The sequence below is a fragment of the Lipophrys pholis genome (genome assembly GCF_963383615.2).
Source record: "Lipophrys pholis genome assembly, chromosome: 7".
NCBI classification, from domain to species: domain Eukaryota; kingdom Metazoa; phylum Chordata; class Actinopteri; order Blenniiformes; family Blenniidae; genus Lipophrys; species Lipophrys pholis.
The window spans coordinates 18215227-18238257 of record NC_137638.1 but is presented as its reverse complement, the minus strand read 5'-3'; the positions used below and the strand labels follow the sequence as shown (position 1 = coordinate 18238257).

Sequence of the window (23031 nt, the reverse complement as noted above, 5' to 3'; positions counted from 1 at the left end):
TTGCCAGGGATACCGATCAATACTTCTTTCTAATATAGATGAAAGTCAGAGTATGTGGGTTAAAACTTACAAGTGAGGTCCTTACCAAAATATACAAGAATACCCAGCTTCAAACAGCAGGTGCCGCCGTACCGACAGTCACGTGACCTAGATGGACCACTATGAGTGACGTCATCACTACCGCAAGTTTAAAAAACACACCACTGTAGGCATAGACCCATGACTCCAGGGGTGTACCGTGCCCTCGCGCAGTTGGCTGGGATTGGCTGCAGAGCCCTGGGACCCTGCACAGGAGTTAACGGGATGGACGGATGGATATTTATGACCTGCCCTCAGGTACCGCTAGAGGGAGCTCATCTTCCACTGTTGGTGCGGGTAGCAAGTGTGAGAATCACGATTCTAAAATTCTCACACATTTTAAAACTGTCACACATATTAAAATGATCAAAAACATTCTAAAACTAATGGGCATGATGGACATGTCCCATAAAGCAGTGCCCTGCACGCGCACAGTCGCCTCTGCCTGCGCATGGCAGCCGCTGCACGCGCACACCAGCCTGTGCACGCGCCCGGCAGCCTCCCGCCGGCCGCCTGTCTATCACTCGCTCCGTTAGCCCCAGCAGCTAGCTGCAGCTCAGCAGGCCACAGCGGCCGGCCGGCGCATCATCATCCTCATCCTCATTCTCCAGCCATGGCGTTGGTTACTCTGCAGCGGTCCCCGACCCCGAGTGCCGCTTCCACGGGCAGCACAGCGACCACAGCAGCGGGGGAGGTGAGTGTGTGCAGGGCGGCGAGAGGACTGGGGGCACGCAGGGGGGATGCAGGCGGTGGGAGGCCCGCTTTTTGAGGCTCAATCAGCTCGGTTGAGTTACCGTGTTGTGCTAGGCTGCGAGCTAACGGCTGTTAGCAGGCGTCCTCCGAGCTGCAGCCTGCTGCTATATCAATGATCAACTTATCATTTCAGTGGCATTGAACAACAGAAAATGACCCGTTTCTTAAAAGTGTGATATGTCAACGGGTAAATGTTGGCTTGATAAGACAAGTCTTAGTTAGTGGTAAGAGTTGTAGCTAAGGTTAGCTGTTTATGATGTGGCTGATTGACATTACAAATCTACGTTTTTCTCTCACATTTCAGAATAACTTTCTATTTGTAGTAATAACAACAATTATTGCAGTCCTGCTACAGCTGAGTGATTCATTAAAATGGACGTTATAATGCTTGATACTGGGAAGTGGATGTAACTATATCGTCTGTTTTACGCACCGATAGACAGGAAATGTTTGAATGTTAATTCCCACAGTAGTATATTCTTGATTCTCCTCCTTAAGGGTAGGAAAGTAGTAGATTCCCATTTTAGCACACAGCCACATCTGGAAATAGGCTAGACTTTCTTCTGCTCTGTATAACAGGGAGCCACGGTTTCACTTCACTTCTTGTTTTAGCTCACTCACTTAAAGCTGTAATCATTTATGACACTAAACTATGGTCCTAAGTTCCCTTCGCTTTTGTCCAGTATATTTAATATTTGCCAGACGGGGGCGCTATCCAATAGCTGTAAACATAAAAGCTCTTCTTGTTTAGCTTTGCATGACACCATCAGACAATCCAGATTTACATTAGAATTGTGTTTATGTAACATAAGTGATTGAGATTCATTCACTTCAAAATCAAGCCAGGAGTAAAACAAATGACAGCATGTTCAAAAACACTGCAGTGTCACATTATAGCTTCATATGACAAACGTATTGCTTTCACAGAAGGATTTTTTTCCCTTGTCGTGGCTCTGCACCTCGGTGTGGTCGATGGGTTTTGCGTTGAGGTGTGACAGACAGAGCTGACAGAAATCTGCTGCAGCCATGATGTCATCTGCTCATGAGGGGTGGGTGGGGAGGAGTACTACTGTGGGGAGGGCAGCAGGAGAGAACGGAGGTAAACGGGTGGACAAGATGCCAACATGAGACAGGTAGTGCATGGAGATTAATTCAGCCAGAGTAATGGAGATTCACCTTGTCATGCAATGTTTTTCTTTTATCCCCGAGCATGCTCGTTACAAATGCTGCTCTCCGTTCTCTGTTTTTGTTTTTTTCCACCAGTTTCTTCCCCCAGAATATGATACAGCAGTGGCTATCAAGGTTTTCTGACACAACATGACATGTCTTAAAGTTACTTAACTTCATTCGTTTAAAATTCTTATCAGTAATCATGTACTCCACTTTTGGCCAGTATCACGTTTGTGGATACATTTTTTATTTTTTTGCATTTGTGGATTTTTAGTATCGTTACATATTTACAGATTTAACTCTTCACAATTTTTTTCTGCAGTGTTTGCTGGTTTATCAGCTGAAAGAAACATTTTTACGCAGTCCCATCAGCGTCCTCCTATACACCTTCACTGTAGCACTGATTGCAAGGCACACAAACGAAAAAAGCTGAAAATCGCATTTTGCATGTTGATAAAATTTCAATTCATATCTGCTCCCAAAGGGCGGCTGTTGCTCAAGTGGTAGAACAGGATGACCCCCAATCCCAAGCTTAGCAGGTTGGATACCCATTTGTTCAAGTGCCTTTGGGAAAGACACTGAACTCCAAGTAAATTCGAAGGGATGGTGAGCCTCTTGCATGGCCACTCTGCTGTCATTATTGTTTCTGAATGGAACTAAACTCTTTGAGGTGAAAACATCGTGGAATTGAAGTCTATTAACAACTTTGTCCCACAGTAAATTCCCATTGTGATAAAACTTCTTGTGTACAAACATTATTTCATTTCATAATATGAAAATCTTTACTTTTCAATAAAAGTCACACCCGTTTCTAAAATAATAATGCAATGAGACGGGACATCTGTGATGCTGCAGTGAGAGCATGATTCCTTATTGCTGGCTGTGTAGCATGAGCATCAAGGATGTGGAAAAAATGCATGCTGAAGTCTGCAGAAATTGTCCATTACCATGAGAAGTGACAAACCTTTTTCAACGTTAATCTAAAAAGAAAACCATCCAGCCTGAGATCCTTCTGCTGATTTGGTAACGAAATCCCAAAGTTTAGTTCGCTAGGCGAACATACGAGCTGCAGATTAAGGACATTGTATATTTGCAGTATATTTGCACCAAGAGACAGAAGTTAAAAATGGCACATTTGAAATAAAAAAAATGTTCCTTCAAAATCTAAGATTTTTTCAAGTTTTCTAAAAAGTTCTTCAATCATACATGAACTTTTGCTTTTTTACGCCTCTGGTTAGGTGTGTTTACTAATATTGCTGTTCTTCTCCAGCGTGTTTGCCAATGTTAATTTTTCTTTGATCTGTGTTGCAGGATTTCGGGAGTGAAGATGAACGGCGAATAAATCAGAGGTACGTTACATCTGACTTTAGAGTTTCTTACATGCTGCCTGTTTTAATTAATTGACTGATTTGAGTCACTTAAATGTCCCATATTGTCGCATATTGTATAGTATTTCAACAATTTCATATAGTTAAGAGGTCCAACAAGATTTTATTGAAATTGTATTTCCCCAAATCCAGCCTCGGACCTGAATTTCAGCCTGTCTGAAAGTCTGTCTAATGAGCTCTACTGAGAACAGACTGTTTCTGTGTCTGTACCTTTAAATGCTAATGAGCATCAAAAACTGAACGCCATGATCATAAAGCACCAGTTTATCTTGTTGGCGGAGTCCTCGGTTCCTCATCGTCTGCTGTGGAAAACCACAATATTTTCCGCAGTCTTTCAAGTTATAGGTTATATGTATATCTATATTAGTGGTAATTTTACATAACTTGTTTTCAATCTGCATCATTAGTGGTGTCACTTGGACGTTTCTCATCAGATTTGGATGAGAAATCATCAGTGACACTAAGTCGACATTTACACGCCAACGTTTCCAGTGAAAGCGCATCATTTTTGCATTTTTGTTTTCTTGGCAATGTTCTGGAAAAGATGTCAGTTTCCATAGCAACAGCAAAAAGACTGAAAATGATGTAGTTAGCGTGCCAGGCCTTGAGGTGGCACTGTTGGTTGTTTTTGTATTGAAACCACACACGTACGTCCATGCAGAAAACAATATGCTGTAAACATTAACAACAGAGATTACGCAACATTCGCATGTACAGATTAAATTGGATGCGTTTAGGGGTGACTCTCAACTATAAAACTACCAATATTGACTATAAAACTAGAATATGGACTGGGAGTCATGCCACTCTGGAGGCCGCCATGTTTGTTATCATCCGTCTACTCGTGCATGAACAGAGGAACTATTTTCTACGGCCGTGGTGCGCATACGCAGGAGCTCCAGCATTTTTCAAAAAGTTCCACCTCGGAAACCGTTTTCAGTTACCACGAACACCGTTGTCACGTAAACGGACCCCAAAAGCACAACGCAAGTCATGTAAATTAGGACCTTAACCATCGTCAGTACAGGTTGTGTCAGGAAGGGTAAGACTAGTGCCAAGTCAAATGTGGGGATCACACAATCTGGTGTAGCAGCCCCATAAGGAGGCAGCTAAATGGCAGGGCCAGTGCCTTTCCAGATTTAAAATCATACTGGTAACACTTGTGTATTTCATATTTGGTGCCAATAAGTAGAAAATAAAGACATTTTAAGACAATCTTTCATCTCCCCTTGTGGAGACAGTGAAATATGGACACCCTGCACAAGACACCTTTCCTTAAAAGCAACATTGATTCACAAGGTTTTTATTCTGAAGCAAATATCAAATAAGTCTCTAATGTATTATTTAATTCCCAGCCATGGTAATCTATTTATCATGGTACAATTAACATGAGTGTCTCGCATTTGCACAGTAGCTCTTATTGTTGCAATCAGTGTTTTCTCTGTCTGAAGTAGTTGATGATACGTTTCCAACTGTGTGACAAGACCAAGAATATATTTTTAGAGCAAAGTAGATTATTTTAGGAAACCACTTGGCTGCAGTGTTTGTTTATTCTTTGCTGAAAATAGTCACCGTACGTGTGTGTTTTTTTGATATCTTTGGAGAGCAGATTAGTGCTTTACAAACTGAGACACGGTGACTCTGTTACGTTAAATAATAAAGTCAGTTATCTGGTAAAAGCTGTTAGAGACTAGCTTCAAAAGATATGGGATCTTTTGATATCTTAATATATATAAGGTGATACATTGAAATGAAAGCAATGTGCTGTTTTGCCAGTTTCTGTATGTTTTAATCACAGAAATCAAACTGTGTTCACAACGTCCAGATTTAAGATGAACCATCAGCAATAATATGACTGGACAACAGCTACATTATATTAAAAAAAAAAACACACTCTAAAATGCTGCTGCTTATGTACTCTTTAATGTGTGAGACTGACTAATATTGCTGATGCTCTGATTCAACTTCCCTAAACAGATTTCATGTGAACTCGTATGAACGCAACACAGTGAGTTTAGTAATCATCTACATGCCTGCGTGATTTGTCACAGTGATGACAGTTATAACAGAGTAGGTCTTTTTGTGTCACTCATATTGACAGAGGCCTCTGTTGTAATGTGAATGCACATTGTTCTTCCAAATGTGATTTTTCTCACAATTTGCTGGATCCTTTTATTCCTCATAATATGTGAATTGAGCAAAGTTTTAGGAAACGGCGCACTTGTGACCGGGAGATAATCAAATGCGTCATTCAAAGAGTTCAGTTCCCTTACAGTTATGCAACAGCCTGTGCAATGTCCTTAAGCAGTGGATGTGTGTGTGGGAATGATCCATGCATGATGCAAGTTCTCGCTTGCCTGAAGAGGTCTTGCATTTTTTGACGAGCCGAGAAGTTATGTTATGTAAATATAATCCCAGACAGGTTCATAATGTTGAACAAATCAGATTGGTTTTTACTCGGCAGACATAAATCTCTTTTGATTAGATTGTTACATCGATCAAGCACACTAGATGGCAGACAGTGTTGGAGTATCTGAACTTGCTGTTCCTGACTGACCTTGATAATGAGGACGAGTCTGAGTTGTGGAAGACGATCAATGTTAACGTGGTGTAGGTGTCTCTGCTTCCGCAGAAGGAGAATAGAAGGATTGTGAGCTCTTAAAAAAAGACTTCCATGGCGAGCTCCATTTAAACTCACTCCTCTGTTTTGCATTTGAATAGCGCACTTGTCAAGACGTTATGTCCAAATGCTCCAAAGTGTTAAACTAGAACATATGAGGAGAAAGTACATATGCAGACAGCCAGTGTTAAACAGCACAAGCTCAGGAACATGGGGATGTTATTTATCTGACGTTTGGACCCTTCGTGTTACCGGTGATACCTGAAGAGCTCCAACCCTCCTTTTTCTGAGCCCCTCTCTCTTTACCTCATTCTGTCTCTGCCACTTTCAGTGGTGTCAGTGAGAAAATGCCAGTATTATGCAACTCGGCCTCAAGAGGAGCTTTTTTTTCCCCCCTCACTGTGCTGGAGTGTGCAAAACACTCTTTAGACCATGAATAAAGCAGCCTGACCGCAGCGTCTGTGTAGCCTCTTTGTAGTGAGTCCTCAGTGTAATCCAGTGCACCTCTCTCACATCGCGGTGCACCTGGTGACTCAGAGCTCTGGCTTACAGGACATCTGGTCGTGTTTGGCCCGTTCCAGATCCATCTGGGTACTTTTTGTAGCAGCAAACTATATCTTAACTCTGTGACATGCCCTCAGCCCTGCCTTCTGTTTCAAAAGTTTGACCTCAAAGGTACAGGAAACGCCTGTATCCAGGTCCCTCCCGCTCCGCCAAAACACCCGACACATGGTCAGGTTTCCACCTGTAACGTCCATGAACCCACGTCACTTTGTTGAGTGTGTTGTCTGCTGGTGACCCAGTGTTAAAGATGTAGTCTATTGTTAAGGAGAATAGGAGGGCTATCTTGTTATCTGTGTCACAGAGCTGTTGTTCATGTCTGTCAGCAAATCCTCCCAGATTAACAGAGCTGTGTAAGCCTGGAGTACATGCGTGCAGCATGCAATACTTAGCAAGAAAGTGAAATGGGGCATAAGAAAGGTGTTTTCTAAATTAGCTGCCAAAAATCTGAAGAATCAGATTTCTAAATCATTGTGCACTGCACATATTAAGAATGTTGCACTTGCAGATGCATTTGGAACAGGATATTTCCTTCATTAATCGGTCATGCTCTCTAATAATCAAACACATTGTGGCTTGTTTGCGATACATGAGAGTGATTGACAGCCAACGCTGGCCATTTGAAAGAGAGAGACAAGATAATCCCTCCCTTATAAGCCTGAGTATAATGAGATTTGGGAGTTTTGGGACGTTGCCAGTTCTCACTGCCCTTTCCACCCATGCTTGGCCCATGTGTTAAGCTCCCTGGAAGCACTACCTTGGATTCTGTTGACCCCTCGTGTGGCATGCACATCGAGACATCCCATTAAGAAGTTTTGGGGGCCAAGACTCTTCTGTCTGCTTTTTTGTCTTCATGGTAGTTGTGATTCTTTCTGAAAAGGAGGAGGGAGACAGGGGCACTCTCACTGGGTTTTGGAAAGACAATATCCTGGAAATATAGACGATTTTCATTGGCTAAAAGAGATGGCCTGTTCTCCACTTTAAATTGGTTCTGACCTGATGGTTGAAACAAATCACTCCCTTCACGCCGAAGGAACAGAAACACGTCTCTTGTATTATAAAAGAATCTCATGCTTGCAGGCGAGGATGTTCAACCTTCAGCTTACTGCATAGGATTGTAACGCAGACAAAACAGACTGAGGCTGAGGGACGTGGGAGACTGGTTGTGAGTGCCTGAGGCAGCGGGCGGAGGCTACAGTATGTCCCTGCAGGCGGGAGGCTGACTCGCACACAGTGAGGCTCAGATGAGAGGAGAGGAGGAGGCAGCAGCGAGAGGGAGTGGCGACTGAACAGACGACGCTTTTCCTCTGAGCAGCACTCAAGGAGGGCAGGCTGTTGTCAGTTTGTCACTCAAAAGCGGAGGGCCAAGACCTGAAGCCGTCGCCGTTCTTCTGCACTTTGCTTTCGGTGTCTCTTGAGGCTGATGAAGAGGAGGTAGCTCCTTCCAGAGAGGCCTGCCGTTTCCTTCCAGTCAACAGGATGCATCTGGTGGTAGAACCCATTCAGGAGGCCATGATGAAGATGATACCTTACTTTGTGGAGAATGCGGTGTTGACCCAGAGTGAGATAAACCGCATGTGAGTTGAGTTTACCTACTTCAGTGAGGGGCTTAGAAATACAATTCCTCCCAGACAAGACTTGAGATTAAATACCTGCTTGAGATTTGATCTGCTATCAACTTGTTTACACTTTTCAGTTTTAAGAAATTTTCAAATAAGTATCTTTTGTATTGTAACTTTAAATGTATGTTGTTATCTGCTCTGATTGGTGAATGAATCTTTTGGATGCACAAGCATAGTGGGACTTCAGGCCACTACATTGAATCAGTCACATGATAGCTAATATAACATCGGGACCTTAAAATAATGCAAGTTGTCATTCACTGGCTGTTCATGCCAATACAACTGTACCCCTCTCACTTCTCAACCGAACAATCTGATTTATTGTTTGTTTCTGTAAACAACATATAGTCACTGTACATTATAATGGCACACGATCATGTAAGTTATCTGCCAAACCTTTTCTCCTGTAGTCTTTGTTTGGTTTGATTGCAAATGTATTGTTCGCCATAGCGTTTGTAGAGAAGCTGATAGCAGGGCGCCTCGGTACAGGAGACAGTCGAGCTGATGCTGTTCAGGTAGGACGTCAGAACATGGCCCAGGAAACAGCTCTTGATTGACAGATGAGTTCAAGTGTCCTCAAATTGCACCCAGAGCAAATTGGAACTATTTCCTCCTTATCAGGTGTCACTCATTACGATCTATAGACTTACAGTTGAATCACAAACCTTTACATTTGTTTACCGGAATGAGCCTGGAGCCTTCACCTATCTATTGCCGCATTTGACTCATATTATCTATCATAGACCTTCCTGACAGAATCATAAATCTCCAAAATGGAGCCAAGGGAAACAAAAATCTACCAGAGTGAGACAAAAGCTCATGTTGAGAAGTGTCCACCCCCAGGCTTTGTCACTGAAACTTTCTTCTTTCTCGGCAGTGCTGGAGGCGGCCGGAATTTATTGTGAGGTGTACAGAATGAAATCCATTGTTCCCACAAAATCATCCAATTTGGTCCTGCCTGCTCTTCTGCATGTGGGGTTTGTGGGCTCACTGTAGGAGGTTGATGTACTAATGTGCTGATGTAGGAGATTTTATTTAGACTAAAGACATTTAATTAAACAGCATGTTTGTTTTGCAGGCGATGTGGCCTAGTCCAGAACAAAGTTGCATACTTTTTCATTCTTTCAAAAATGTTGGAGCCTAAGTAGTTCAAGGATAGTTGTTCTAGAAACACAGTTTAAAATAGGAGCAGCTCAGACCAGTGACACTTGTTTTTATAGTTTTCTAGGTAATCAATAAGTCAACCTTAGAATCCACATTTACGTGCAGTGTGCATGCTAAGATGAAGATCACTGCTGACTTGGGCGAGCTGAATCATTTCCCAGAAAGTGTTCTCTGCAGCCTTTGTAGATATTTTTACCCTGTATGCATTTCTTTTTTTTTTCTTTTTTCATTTTTAAACAAACTTAGGACCGATTTCTTGAAAGATGCTCCTTCAGTGAGAGCAGTTTTGATCATATCATAAATAGCAGGAGTTTAGCATGTGCATTTAGCTCGATCATAATGGATTCTCTTTCATTTAACCTCAAAGCATGTGACTCCATCGGCATGTCAATAACTCTAGCTGAACACACACTAGGTTTTTTTTGGGGGGGGGTTCTAAGTATGCTGTGAACTGCTGTTTAATTTAACTTCACACAAATATAGGTCAGCTACTCATCTTGAACTTTTTATGCCACATAGACATAAAAACTAAAGACCCAGACAGCACAGCCGCAGTGTAGCTTCTCTATAAATCTAGCATTTGTGAAAAGCACCAGTGCTCTTCTCTCTCGGGTCATCAGTAAAATGAGTCCATCTGATTTATTATTCTGGCAGCAGGTATATTACATCAGTGTGTTTCATAATGGCTGGAGACAGGTTTTTCTGTCCTACCTGTTAAGAGTTTGTTTTGATCCACTCACTCGTCACTTTTTTCACTCACGTAATGATGCCCCTGCGTTGCCAGACTAGAGAGAGACACACACACACACACACACACACACACACACACACACACACACACACACACACACACACACACACAGTCAGAGAAAACGGTGCTTGTGTTCTGCCCTGCTGCCACATAAGATAGATTTATGAATGTGCACACATTGTCGTTCAGTGAAATGGAATGACTGAATTCAGCCTGGAGGAAACACCTCACTTTTTACTGCAGTTCCTCACTTATGTCATCAGTTGACGGTTCCAAAGCCAACTGAAAAAAGAAGTCAGGATTTTTACAGGCAGGTGTGAAGGGATAATTGCAGCTTTTTGCCCAGTGTTGAAGATTAACATTGCTTATCACTGCAGTTTGGTGGATTATTTGGGTCTGATTTGCAATACATCAAACATCACAAGCGCGGCAAGGCAAACCCGAGTGTGGACAATGCAGCAGAAAAGAGACGATTCAGTTTTCAGAATAAAAGCCTGATTCATGACTGCTGCAGACCTGAGGTCTGCCTCTGTAATGTGGCGGATGGGCTTTTCCACTCAGCAGCAGACAACCCTGACTTATGCTTGTGAATCTTGCTTGTCTGCTGTGTCTTATCTGAACTGAACCGTCTTGGTAAAGGTAAAAAAATTAAATTTGCCTTGTGTCTCTATGCTGAGCTTGGTTCCGTCAAGAAGGTGGAGAGATTGTGCTGAGCTGTTCCTTTTCAGCAATGCGTAATGTACATTGTCAATGTTTCAAGGCTTGTAACTCCTGTTTCCAATTTGCCTTCAGCCTGAGTGAGAGCTTCTTCATGGTGAAAGGTGCTGCTCTCTTCTTGCAGCAGGGAAGCAGCCATCAGGACCAGAAAGCACATCCTCATCACAAGCATGCAGGTGAGACACGAAACTATATCATCTTTCTCTTTGTCAGACTATTTATCCAGGTTAAATATTGTGGTTGTGTTGCGCTCTTCTTAACGCTGCAGCAGATGTTTGTAGGTGAAGAGGATGGAGGAGGCTGCCTCATTGATAAGCATGTTCCAGACGTATAGCTTAGGCAGATTAGTGCGTAAATCCAGCCTCTGGTAGCACTGTGGGCAAAACTTCTGTCAGTGATTAGAGGAAACCCTTATTGTTTGTAGGTCCTCTGTTTTTCTCCTTGTGCTAAATTATAATGACTGCAAAAGTTGGATTACAATGTGTAGTTTGTGACAGTTCCGTGGCATGATGGGAATTTAGGTCAGGTTGACTTTGGCAGGCCTCTGACAGCAAGTTTTGTTCATTTTGCCATCCATTTAGTTGGGTAATGCCAATATATTTAGTCCCTACTTTATCCTCAAGCATTTGGCTTGGAAAATGGTGGTGTTACTTCTTAGTGACTGTGGCCTTTGAGAAAGATATTCTAGTCCTTACAATGAGTGTCCAGCTACCAGAGGAACAGTGGTCACAGGGTTCATGTGTATTCTGTCCCATCAGCAAGTTGTTATAAGAATAAACAAGGCACTACAAGGTTTAAACCTTCAAAATAAAAACATTTTAAAGCTGTTTCTTTCTGTGGCCAACAAGACATTTGCAATGTCTAATATTATTTATCTGAAAGTTGCAAGTGTGTGTATATAAAATAAGTTTTATTGACCCTTGTAGCTCACAGCTGTTTCTATTCTGCTGCAGCTACTTGTGAAGTTCAGGAGCTCACTTTTCTTCTGATCCATCTCGTACATCAAAATCTTCAAATACACCATTACACTGTAATGGTTTTCTTCACATCATTCTTCCATTGCTGTGGGCAGTAAAATCAAACTATTCAGTGACTATTCATTGATGAAATCTGTTTGAGCAGGATGAAATTTCAATAAGTAACTTAAGATGCTGTCAAAATGCATAAATGTACCCACTTTTATCCCCTTAAGATGATCTCATTTCTGCATCCCTCCATCTACTATACCCACGATGTCTATCTAATTTAGAGTTGTTGAATGGAGCCAATCCCAGCTCACAATAGATGAAACGCTTCCTGGATAGTTCACCAGTCTGTTATAGAGAAAACAGTGGAGAATCACACCCCCTTAACTTCACGCCTACATGCAGTTTAGTGGCACATATTAACCTAATACACATGTTTCTGAACTATGAGGGGAAACCAGCTCACCCAGAGAAAATCCCTGCATGTAAGTAACGCCCAGGTGGAAGATGTAAACTCCACACAAAAGATATTCTGGCTGTGAAGCAAGTGTTAACCACTAAACCACTGTGCGGCCCAGTTCATGTATAATGCTTCATAATATTTTTCAGATAATTAAAATCATAAGGCCTATTGGTTAATATTGAACAAAATCTGAGTTGATCAAATTATTGTCTCCCCTGCAGTTAATTCTAATGTTGTGACATTTTTAAATGTTGAATTTTACTGGCTTCTTATCCCACTCTTTAAAATAAACTTTTGTCATTTGAAAAGATATGCTGTATAATTGTGGAAGAATAAATGAGTGACAAGGCCCATCAGATAGTCGCTTCCTTTCTCAGTGAAATTCAAATCATAAATATTCATTCTTATGTGGTTAAGGAACCACCATGTACGGCATTGCAGTATCATCATCCAAGATTTGGTGGGTTAAAGTAAAGGGGCTGCTTTATTCAAAACCATTTGTTGAAGTGGGAAAGCTGCCATCTGCACTCCCGGGTGCAAAAAGGCAACCGAGTCAGTCTGAAAGTGTACATAGACTTGCTTTACAAACGTCCTCTGATGGAAGAGCGAACTCAACACGGACTGAACACATGACTTGACAGACTGTGGAAGCTTCATCCTCCTCATGGTTTCTTGGAATTCATGCACATCGTTATCCTTTGTGCAGTTTTATAGACTGCCTTCCAGCATGCGTTGTGTTGCATTTAGCGCAGCAGACAGCAGCATGTGGAAGTTATCTTGCAGAATACCATATACACCCCAGCATCTGTCCAACATGTGTTTTATTTACATCTTATGAAATGGTGTTAAAAATGTCAGAATGAGCTCGAAGCACGCCTGTGTCCAAACATTGTAGAGTAATACGATGCGAGGGAAATTAAGGTGAGACAAATAGAGATCTTTACTTGTATGGCTTGATGCCATCTCCGTACGCTGCACTGTTATCCAGCCACACGGACATGTCTTGCCGCCGGCACCATTGAGGGATGTACAACGAGTAGATACAAATTCTTGGAGAGAGAAAAGTAAAATACTCCTGCAAAAAAAAAAAAAAGTGCCTGTCAATTAATTTTTCTTTATTTAATCAAAAACATACATCAGCTGGTAAAAATCAATGAACATGTTATGGATAATCATTTCTAGGAGTTGACTTTAGTTTTGGCTCGATGCGGAGAAATCTTTATTATTAAACACTAGGGAGCAGTGTAACTTTACTAGACTACAGTAAAGCCTGTAATGATTCTATAAGCTTCTTGTCGCCAGCCTGCATTAGACCCCTAACAATATTATCTCTTGGTATTACAGTCAAACAGTCTCCACAGTGGAGTCCATTCACACACTGACAAGACTCAATGTGCCATCTTTTTCTACAGGCGACTTACCTCAACACCTGCAGGTGATGATAAACATTCTTCGCTCGGAAGACAGAATTAAACTGGTAAGAGTTAAACAATAAAAAAAAACGTGTGCACACACTCACACACACAAGAGCCAGTCACTCTCAATCTGGCATATCAAGTCCTACAGAATGCATTTTATTGTTGTTCTTCGCAATCTTATTTGCTCACTGTAATTATTAGCCCATAAGAACAGGTTTGAACACACTGTGGAGGGCAAGACAAAATGTTTCCATGGTATGTTGATACATGAAGGAGTGTGAAACTTGCTTTATTCTGTGTTTAACACCTCACACATGCTGAAGACTCACTATTGACAGCACACAGTGTTTTTATCTGCACATCCTGTGACACCTTGTCGAGTCGGCATACTTTACTGGCCTTTAGTTGCTTCTCAAGAACAATAGGTGGTAAACAGATTGACAGTTTAGTTCATAAGTCCATCCATTTAAGGCAATTTTTACATTTCAGTGATTAAAAACATGAAAGAAATGTCTGTCTTTCTTCACTATTAAGGAAATGTGTTTTGAATAGTTGTAAAACACAGAGGACTTTGAAGTAAGGTGGCTGTTCCCTGTGCAGGCGGTGCGGCTGGAGAGTGCATGGTCGGACCGAGTGCGGTACATGGTGGTGGTGTACACCAGCGGGCGACAGGACACGGAGGAGAACATCCTTTTGGGAATTGACTTCAACAGCAAAGACGGGTACATAAGAACACCGTCATGGAGTTATGAAAGGACTAGTGTCACCAGACACTATTTAAATTGGGGGGGGAAATGAATTTAATGATCTTCATTTCAAATCAGTATTGCTTGTATAACATTGACTTTCAGTAAATAGAATTTCATTTAGAATTTCTGTGAACCTTTCAGGTTGTGCAATTAAGAATAAATAAATTTTGCAAATGGGGTATTTCTTATTATGAGGGGAAAGCAAAACGGTTCTTTGACATGAATGATTGGACTCAGCTCCCGTCTGTGAGCTCTATGAGACAGTTTGTGTAAAAGGCTCAGACCCCAGTAATGAACACAGTTGATGAAAAACTGTTTCCTTCCCCCCTCCACAGCAAAAGCTGTTCCATCGGCATGGCGCTACCTCTGTGGAGTGATACCAAGATCCATCTGGATGGAGACGGGTACGTTTTCTCTCACTCTTTGATCTCTGCTGTACAGACAGAGGACACAGCTGGAACAATTGAAATCCATAGCTTTTTTTTTCTCTCTTTTTTTTTTTTTTTTAAACTCCACATCGCACCTCTCACCGAAGACATCGTATGAACTGAATTCAGCTGCAGCTACATTGTGCTCCAGCTCGGGGAATAACCATCTGTTTTGCTTGTTCCTCAGGGGCTTTACTGTGAACACGGCAGGTCGGACTCATGTCTTCAAACCCGTGTCCGTGCAGGCTATGTGGTGAGTAATAATCAGCTTCTGGAATCACAGTGGCTGTCTAAGACAGTTTATCCTTATTGCACACCACAATAAATCTTTGCTGCAGTGATGCAGACTCAAGCAGTGCTGATTCACTCTGCCACCTGCTGGTATGATGACACATGTGCACACAACTAAACAAAGCCAGTACTGCACTCGCATGATTAGTGTGTTACCAAAGCTCTGACATGAATCAGTCATTTCCAACTCTTTCTCTCTTTATATTTTTTCAAACAACAATGATCTAGGTCGGCGCTGCAGGTGCTGCACAAAGCATGTGAGGTGTCACGTAGGTATAACTACTTCCCTGGAGGCATGGCACTCACCTGGATGGGCTATTATGAGAGCTGCATTTCCTCAGACCAGAGCTGCATCAATGAGTGGAACGCCATGAAAGATTTGGAGACAACGCGGCCGGACTCGCCCACCATGTTTGTCGACAAGTCAGTCTACACAAGTTCTCACGCCACAGATTTCTCACAAAAATGATTACATTTTATCAATTCAGGAGTAAATTCTGTTGTGGGATTTTTTTTTATGTGACTTAATTTTCGGCAGGCCTTCGGAGAGAGAAAGGACAGAGTGCCTTATTAAAGCCAAACTCAGAAGTATCATGATGTGCCAGGACCTTGAGAACGTCACCTGTAAACAGGTAAAAAAGATATGCTGACACACCCCCTATAGATTAAACCATTGCTTTACATATGATCCTTCTGGTTTCTTGTTCTCCGACTCCATTTGCATGAACGATAATTCACTTCTAATTTGCAAACCTTGCAGTAATTCATTTCTCTGTTGATGTGGGAAGTGAAAAAACCAAAACAAAATGCCTGTGCCTCAGAAATCACACACCGAATTACTAGCTGATAAAAGCCAATGCATTTTACTATTTATTTATTGAACGTTAACATGATTTAAACAATAGTCAGTTATTCGATGACAGTTGCCAAAATCACCAAGCCGGATTCCTGCAGAATCTTCTGTATCTCTCACAATCCAAAGCAGAATATCTCTACTCCCACTTTTAAGACCAACCAGGCAGTTCTTTCCTTCAGTCTAATTGTCATCAAAAAACGTACCTGATTATGGTCGTAGAGTCCAAGTATGACTTTGTCAGTCTGCAGCCCTTCTTTGAGTATTTTACATTTGTGATGAGGTCAGAGGTGGAGTAATGTGGTTTTGATCACCACTCTTTGCAGATCTTGTAGATTCATAGGCTGCAGAGTGGAAACAAGAATCAGCTGAACTCAGTTGCAGTTACTCTTTAGGTTTTCGCGCTTTCTTAGTCTTTAATTCTGGTCATAATTCGCTTGTTCTGACTCCTTAAGTGGCTCTTAATTACGATTTAGGCATATAAAATTGTAAGCTGAAAGCTTTTTGCGTCTTCTCACATCCTTCCCTATTCGTGACAGGCTCTTGTGCATTTGTAATGCGGTATCATTTTTTTACTGTCAGATTCGTACAGAGTTGGAGCAACACATGAACTGCAACCTGAAGGAGTACAAAGAGTACATTGACAATGAGATGTTGCTGATCCTGGGCCAGATGGACAAAGCAACCCTCATCTTTGACCACGTCTACTTGGTAAGAAAACGGATGCAGAGGCTCTTACATGTACAGAAATGTGTGCTGCAACTTGGTTTTCCTGTAAAATCCTCTTTGTTAAGCAATCAATCAATTTTCTAAAGATTTGCTAAGTTCTCATTGTGAAATATATTGTCTCATTTGTTTTAGGGATCTGAATGGAATGCATCTAATTTGGAGGAGCTGCAGGAATCGGGGTGATTTGTTTTAGATCACTCTGCACCCAACATATTTTCTTTATGATTCAAGCGAGAAAGAATGTTGCTGATGACTGAACATCATATTTCCTCCACAGGGTGGGCTATATTCTCAATGTTACCAGGGAAATAGACAACTTCTTTCCAGGCACATTCAGTTATCACAACATCCGAGTCTACGACGAAGAGGCCACTGACCTGCTGGCTCACTGGAATGACACGTACAACTTCATTGTGAAAGCAAAGTGAGTCCTGATGGAACAGAAAACATGTTGCTCATTTGCTTTTATTACTCAACTACATAAATATCATAATATCACACGATATGTGCTTGTTTAACCTTGTGAAAGGTCGACTTTCCCACATTAGATGACTCAAATTTGGGAGAAAATGTTTTTCTAAAATATAGATTGTGTTTTATTATTTCTTATTTTCAAAGTTTGTTATTTAGTAAGTCGTGAATTCATTCAAGTCCTTTAAGGACTTAGACCAAGACCCCTCGGACTGACTTTTCAGTGCAGAACATGACTGATTGGACGAACACAAAATTGTATCGTGTAAGGTTTCATCTGTACAATGAAGTATAGACTTCTCTCTGTTTCCATGCAAGAAATAAAACCCTGCATTTCTAAAATTCCAGCTTATATGAAATAAGCAACAAATAAAGGGATCAGTGAGCTGAGAAGTTACCCAGATGAGAGATTGAAAAATTGCCCAGAGAGCTGCATAATTAGAAAAGCAAGGTAAAATGACTGAATGAGAAAATTCATTTCAACTTGATTTGATTAATTAGAATTATGTTGAAAAAGACTGAAAAACACATGATTCCAGCCAATAGATCTTTTATTTGGATCCATTCATTATATCCATTTGAACATTGCAGTTTTGTAACTGTAAACACAAAAAACACTGAGCAGCATGTGTGAAAAGCACTCCAAATGTAACCGATTTTAATCACTGCGATATGGCTGTACAAGTGGGTTTATGTACTTGTTTGTAATGTTTACCCTACAGAAAGAATCACTCCAAGTGTCTAGTCCACTGCAAGATGGGAGTGAGTCGCTCGGCCTCTACAGTTATCGCTTACGCCATGAAGGAATACGGCTGGTCGCTGGAGAAAGCGTACAACTTTGTCCGGGAAAAGAGGAGCATCACGCGACCCAACCCCGCCTTCATGAGACAGCTGGCTGAGTACGAGGGCATTTTAGATGCCAGGTACACTTGATTTAATTTGTGTGTAGTCTTGATCAGTGGTCATCCCCAGAGTTCCTCTAGTTGCCAGTGTACAATTACAAAAGAAATGTTGAAGGGATCTTGTAACACACTACATATAAAATACAGCTTCTTTCGTATATTCTGTAATGAGTCCGACGAGTTCCGTTTTCTGAGGATAAACCTTTTTGGGTTTCTGCATCTTCTCGTGGTGTTTGTTGTTGTGCTGCTTCAGTTTGCGCAGTTTCAAACTTTGGTTCAGTCAGTTTATCACCATATAAGATTGACTCTGCTCAAAATTGTCCATTGCTGCAATGAAAGCATATTCTATGTAGCTCTCTTGGTGCCCCCCGCCCCCCTTTTTTTAAAAAATTGGCTGATTCATCTTAAATGTTTGCCTGATGCTCTGACATTTTTTTCTCTTCTTTTGCAAGCTTACCTTAATGCATACTATATATACTAAAAAATCATTTAGATGAATGATACATTTTCAATGTAAATGCTTAATCTCAGTAGTTTTGTGACAGAAATAAATTAAGTGCAGTGAGGGTTGGGCCCCCTGCTTGAGAATCACTGCTCTCGATTATACAAAGTATCTCAGAGGATCTTGAGGGTTGAGAGCCACTGGTCTCGGCTCTTTCTTTTTCTGGTTGAGTTGTTTTTTTGTTTGCTGCTTCTGCCTTCAGCGATTGCTTTTCTGTTTTTCCAGCAAACAGCGGCATAACAAACTGTGGCATCCAGACGCAGACTGTGAGATGGCCGAGGGGCAGCAGGGTCCTGCTCAGTCTTGTGGAGGAGAGGAAGGCGAGCACTTGACTCCAGAGCCAGGCATGTCTCCCTGCTGTGACGAGGCTCTTTCCAATAAAGGTGCAGCGTGCCCCTCCCCGCGCAGGACTGTTGCTCTGGAGATTGACCCAGCCTACAACAATTACTATTTCCGTCGGCTGTCTGACTCAGCGCTCGACAGTGAACCATCTACGCCCGTGCGCGGCCCCCCTCTTTTAGGAATGGAAAAAGTCTTTATAGAAATTGAGGATGTCGAGCGAGATGCTCTGCTGGATGATGAGGCGTTTGATGCACATGAAGGCCCGCCGCTCCCTCACTTTGGGCCCAAGGAGGGAACTGCTGCACAAACCTGTAGCCGAGGCCCTGAGCCGCTGGAGGAGCTCCGTTTGAGGCTGGAGTTCAGCACAGTTGAGGAGGAGGATGAGGAAGATGTACAAAAAGAGGAGGCAGAGATGGAGGTACTGATGCAGCCAGATGATGGAGGAGGTGGTGAAGGAGGCGGCGGTGAAACACAAGATGTGGAGGTAGAAGGTGATACAGAGGGTAATGGGATGGATCTGGCATCCCTCAATGAAAACTCCAACAACAACAACCATTTCAGCTCTCCACACGACCTCAATGTAAGTTACTATACTTATACATATACTTGTAGTTTGGATTAATATTGCTGTTACTTGTTCAAATGAGGGTCTCTTGGACAATGGTTCCTCTGACATTTGTTTTTGCTTACTTTTATTTAGGAAAAGGCTTCGTCCATCCTTCTTCCAGCTGATACTTCTATGCCATCTTTGTGGGATCAGACTAAGTCTATTGACAAAGAAGATAATCCATCCCTGGCCTCTGAGCTTTGCCTTAACCCTCGTCCTCCTGAGGTCCCAAGTGCTTCATTCCTACAGTCCCGTACCTCACCTGAAGGCCTCAAGTCTTCAGTGGGACTGCAGTGCCCCTGTGGCCTGCTCTGTAACTGTGCCAACTGTGCTCCCTCCCCTTCCACGGCTCTACTTGACAGAGAAGAGCAACCAAAAGGCTCTTTAGAAAACATTAAGCCAGAAGACAATGGCAATCTCCATAGGTTAAAGACTGAGCTGGGTGAGGGCCAGTCTGCAGCCACTTCAGAGGCTCTCCCAGCGCTGATGAGCATAGATGGGGAGGAAGAAAAGTCGGGAGTGGCTTGCTACCTTGGTCAACAACAAGAGACCCTTTTACAGCTCCGTAGTTCTGGGTTGGTGCGTCGTCGTGCAGAGAGACTGGAGAAACTTTCAGGCTCAACCCAAGAGAGTCTGCAGTCTTTGCATGCCTGCCAATTGTCCAAGAAGAGTCCTTGTCTCCCTGGGGAGGAAGAACAGTTCCCTGGCTTTCCCACTGACTTCTGTAAAACTTTGACACCTTGCCAAGTACGGTTGGAGCCACTGGTGATGCCACTGACCAACGAAGCCTTGCTGGGGGTGGTGGGATCTGGGCTGCTCACACCCACCTCCTCGCCCCACGGCTCCACCCTGACACGCAGCTCCAGCAGCGACAGTCTGCGGAGCGTCAGGGGGAAACCTGGCCTTGTGCGCCAGAGGGCACAAGAGATTGAGACCCGCATGCGACTGGCTGGCCTCACGGTTCCCTCAAGACTGAAGCGGTCCAACTCGCTGGCCAAGTTGGGCAGCCTCACCTTCTCCTCTGAGGACCTGTGTTCAGTCTGCTCCTCGGATGCAGGGACACTGCTGCTCCTCTCTTTGTCCCCAGAGCCAGAATCTGGCCTGGAGTGGGATTCTCCCTCTAGCTCTGCTCTGTCCCGGCCCTGCAAGGACCTGCACACTCCACAGAGAGCGCTACCAAGTGAGCCCAGAAGCTGACAAATCATTTGGAGGATATATACACTCCACCGACTCCCTCCTCTTTCGTCGTGTGGCTCTAGAGGAGGTTGTACAGATTCTGGAAACAAGCTAGAGTCTTGTCTAAGGAAACGAATAACAAAAAAACAATGCCAAGTGTTGTTGTAAGGAGCGTTTGCTCTCCTTTTGCCACATTGTTTCTCAAACTGCTGTTAAAAAAAAAAAAAAAAAAAAAGTCGTATTGCTGTATCTGACAAGTGTGTAAGCCATCAGTTCACCTCCAACGTTGTTTGATTCATGGACAAACAAGTGCCTTACCTACGAGACCAGAGGCACAGAGCTGTGTGTTAGACTGCAGGACGAGACAAATAAGGCGCTCTATAACCTTTAACCTGGTATCCATCGGCACTTACATTATTTTTACATACCAGGTACAAAGTGGTAGCCGGCGTGGATAAGCCTGAGTCCCTCAAAGAGCTTGGCAGGAAGCTCGGTGTCGAAAACGTAGAATTGTTTACCACAATTTATGTTCTAGATGTTAGAAGGTTGTAAAATGAATGGTTACCTCATGTATTCATGGAGCTCTCGCTCAGATGATCACCAGGCAAAAGTTTAATTCGATTTGTTTGCAGACGCTGACTTCAAGTGAGTAAATTAGTTTTGCACTCGTTTTAACACGGACGTGTACGTTAAAGCATGTGACTGTTCGAGTGAGTGGATGGGGTGAAAGCAGAGAGACGGGGTTGAAACATTGACCAGAGGCATGCTCACTGTTGTCAACAAACACAGCAGAAACATTTCTGAGTTTGTTGTTCTTTTGCACTGCTTTATTTTTATTTAATTTTTAATTGAGTGAATATTGGTACACTGCAAGCTATCTTCCAAAATAACAGTGACGTTATTGCCGTCATCGTGCGCTTCAATGTACAATGTTTTTTGGGAGGGCGGAGTGAGGAGTCGGGATGCACGGTATGATGAAACCCAAGACATTACTTCCAACCCCTTTTTTTTACCTTAAATCTACTTTTTAAGGTTGCCAACGTTTTCAACTCATTTGTGCTTTTTGAAATGTGAAAGACCAAAGTTGTTTTTTTTGGGGGGGCTGTCTTAATAAATTGGAAGCACCATTGAAGCTGTACAAACTGACTATGAATCATAATGTCAATCACGTACATATTTAATTGCTGTCATCTTTTATGCACCTTTTGGGAGAAATGAAAGCGACTTGGTGGAGTCATCAGGCGCATAGCTGTTAAGCTTTTTGATGCTCATATCTTGGATGAGTTTTAAAGCTTTTGTCACGCTGAGGTGACAATTATCACAATAGGTTACTTCACAGTTTTGTAACCATTTTCTTTTTATATTTAAGTATGCAGTAATTTTTGTACTGTCCATTGCTGTAGTTTGAATGCATATTGCACTTTTTATGTTGGAAGAAAAATATGTATTGTAAGTGTCAATGATGGAAATAAACATTTCTTTAACATAATTTACTACAGATCTTGTTTATTTGTTTTTTAATTATGCTTCTGGGCATAACTTGCCTTCAACTATGTAGTTTTGCTTGTTTGACATTCTTTGGACACACGTCAAAAACAGAATAGGATCTTCTTAAAAGACAGGATGTGATCAGACGCCACATAATGTAGGCAAATCTAACTATATGTTGTGTTTTGTACTACTTAATGGAGAATTTACCCTGAAATTACATCATGTCCCCGTCTGTATACTTTGGCAGCAGTCTGCTTCTAACAGCAAGGTTATATAACATTTAGCTTCCCGTCACTGTTTGCATGACATCAGTGAATTACTTAAGTTACACGCTGTTGTTACTCCAGGCCTATATGAACGTGTGTGTTCGTGGAATAAAAGGTCGACCCGTGTGGAAAAGTAGCATGTCGCAGAGAAGTGAGGTGGAGGGGATGTCATTCACAGTTTGTGTGCACTCATAATTTGAAAAGCCAGTATAGTGTCTGTTTTTACAATTATTTAAAACCTGAGACTGCTTGAAATGGAAAACAAATCAACAGTAAATGTGTGAGCTTTTTAAATGGACTAAATGAGGCTTCCTAAAGAGGGGCCTGTTGTGAGTATTATCTTTAATTAAAGACAGATTTCTGTCTAGACGAGACAAAAAGTGACCTGTAGCTCTTTACAAACAGAAGAACACTGGCTACCTTACTGTCAACACAGAAGCCTTCAGTCTGCTGTCGGTGGGTGTGGGCCGAACCCTCTTCCCCTTCTTCTGCCGGTTAATCCCTGGCTGTCGTACCTCGACATTTGTTTTATTATCTGAGGACGTATCCTGTTT

The 23031-nt window shown here is 42.3% G+C and overlaps 1 protein-coding gene across 2 annotated transcripts; it reads left to right on the top strand.

Annotated features, from left to right (window-relative positions):
• The first annotated feature begins 565 nt into the window (after window positions 1–565).
• Window positions 566–22212, top strand: ssh1a (slingshot protein phosphatase 1a). 2 transcript variants are annotated; one of them, XM_080467268.1, is made up of 15 exons: window positions 566–772; window positions 3313–3350; window positions 10900–11000; window positions 13665–13729; window positions 14271–14392; window positions 14755–14823; window positions 15035–15100; window positions 15367–15561; window positions 15677–15770; window positions 16574–16702; window positions 16853–16899; window positions 16998–17144; window positions 17914–18114; window positions 18821–19517; window positions 19638–22212. In XM_080467268.1, exons 1-15 carry the CDS (start codon window positions 692–694, stop codon window positions 20739–20741), a joined length of 3156 nt encoding a protein of 1051 aa, XP_080323394.1. In that variant the 5' UTR covers window positions 566–691; the 3' UTR covers window positions 20742–22212. The 2 variants fall into 2 exon arrangements, with proteins under 2 accessions (XP_080323394.1, XP_080323395.1); XM_080467269.1 differs by lacking the exons at window positions 566–772; window positions 3313–3350 and adding an exon at window positions 7310–8147.
• The last annotated feature ends 819 nt before the right edge of the window (window positions 22213–23031 follow it).

Excerpts from the sequence above, each read along its gene's own strand:
- ssh1a (XM_080467268.1), top strand. The coding sequence starts at position 692 with ATGGCGTTGGTTACTCTGCAGCGGTCCCCGACCCCGAGTGCCGCTTCC. Across the intron at positions 14,824-15,034 it reads ATCCATCTGGATGGAGACGG|GGGCTTTACTGTGAACACGG; the intron begins GTACGTTTTCTC and ends CTTGTTCCTCAG. Across the intron at positions 17,145-17,913 it reads AACTTCATTGTGAAAGCAAA|AAAGAATCACTCCAAGTGTC; the intron begins GTGAGTCCTGAT and ends TTTACCCTACAG.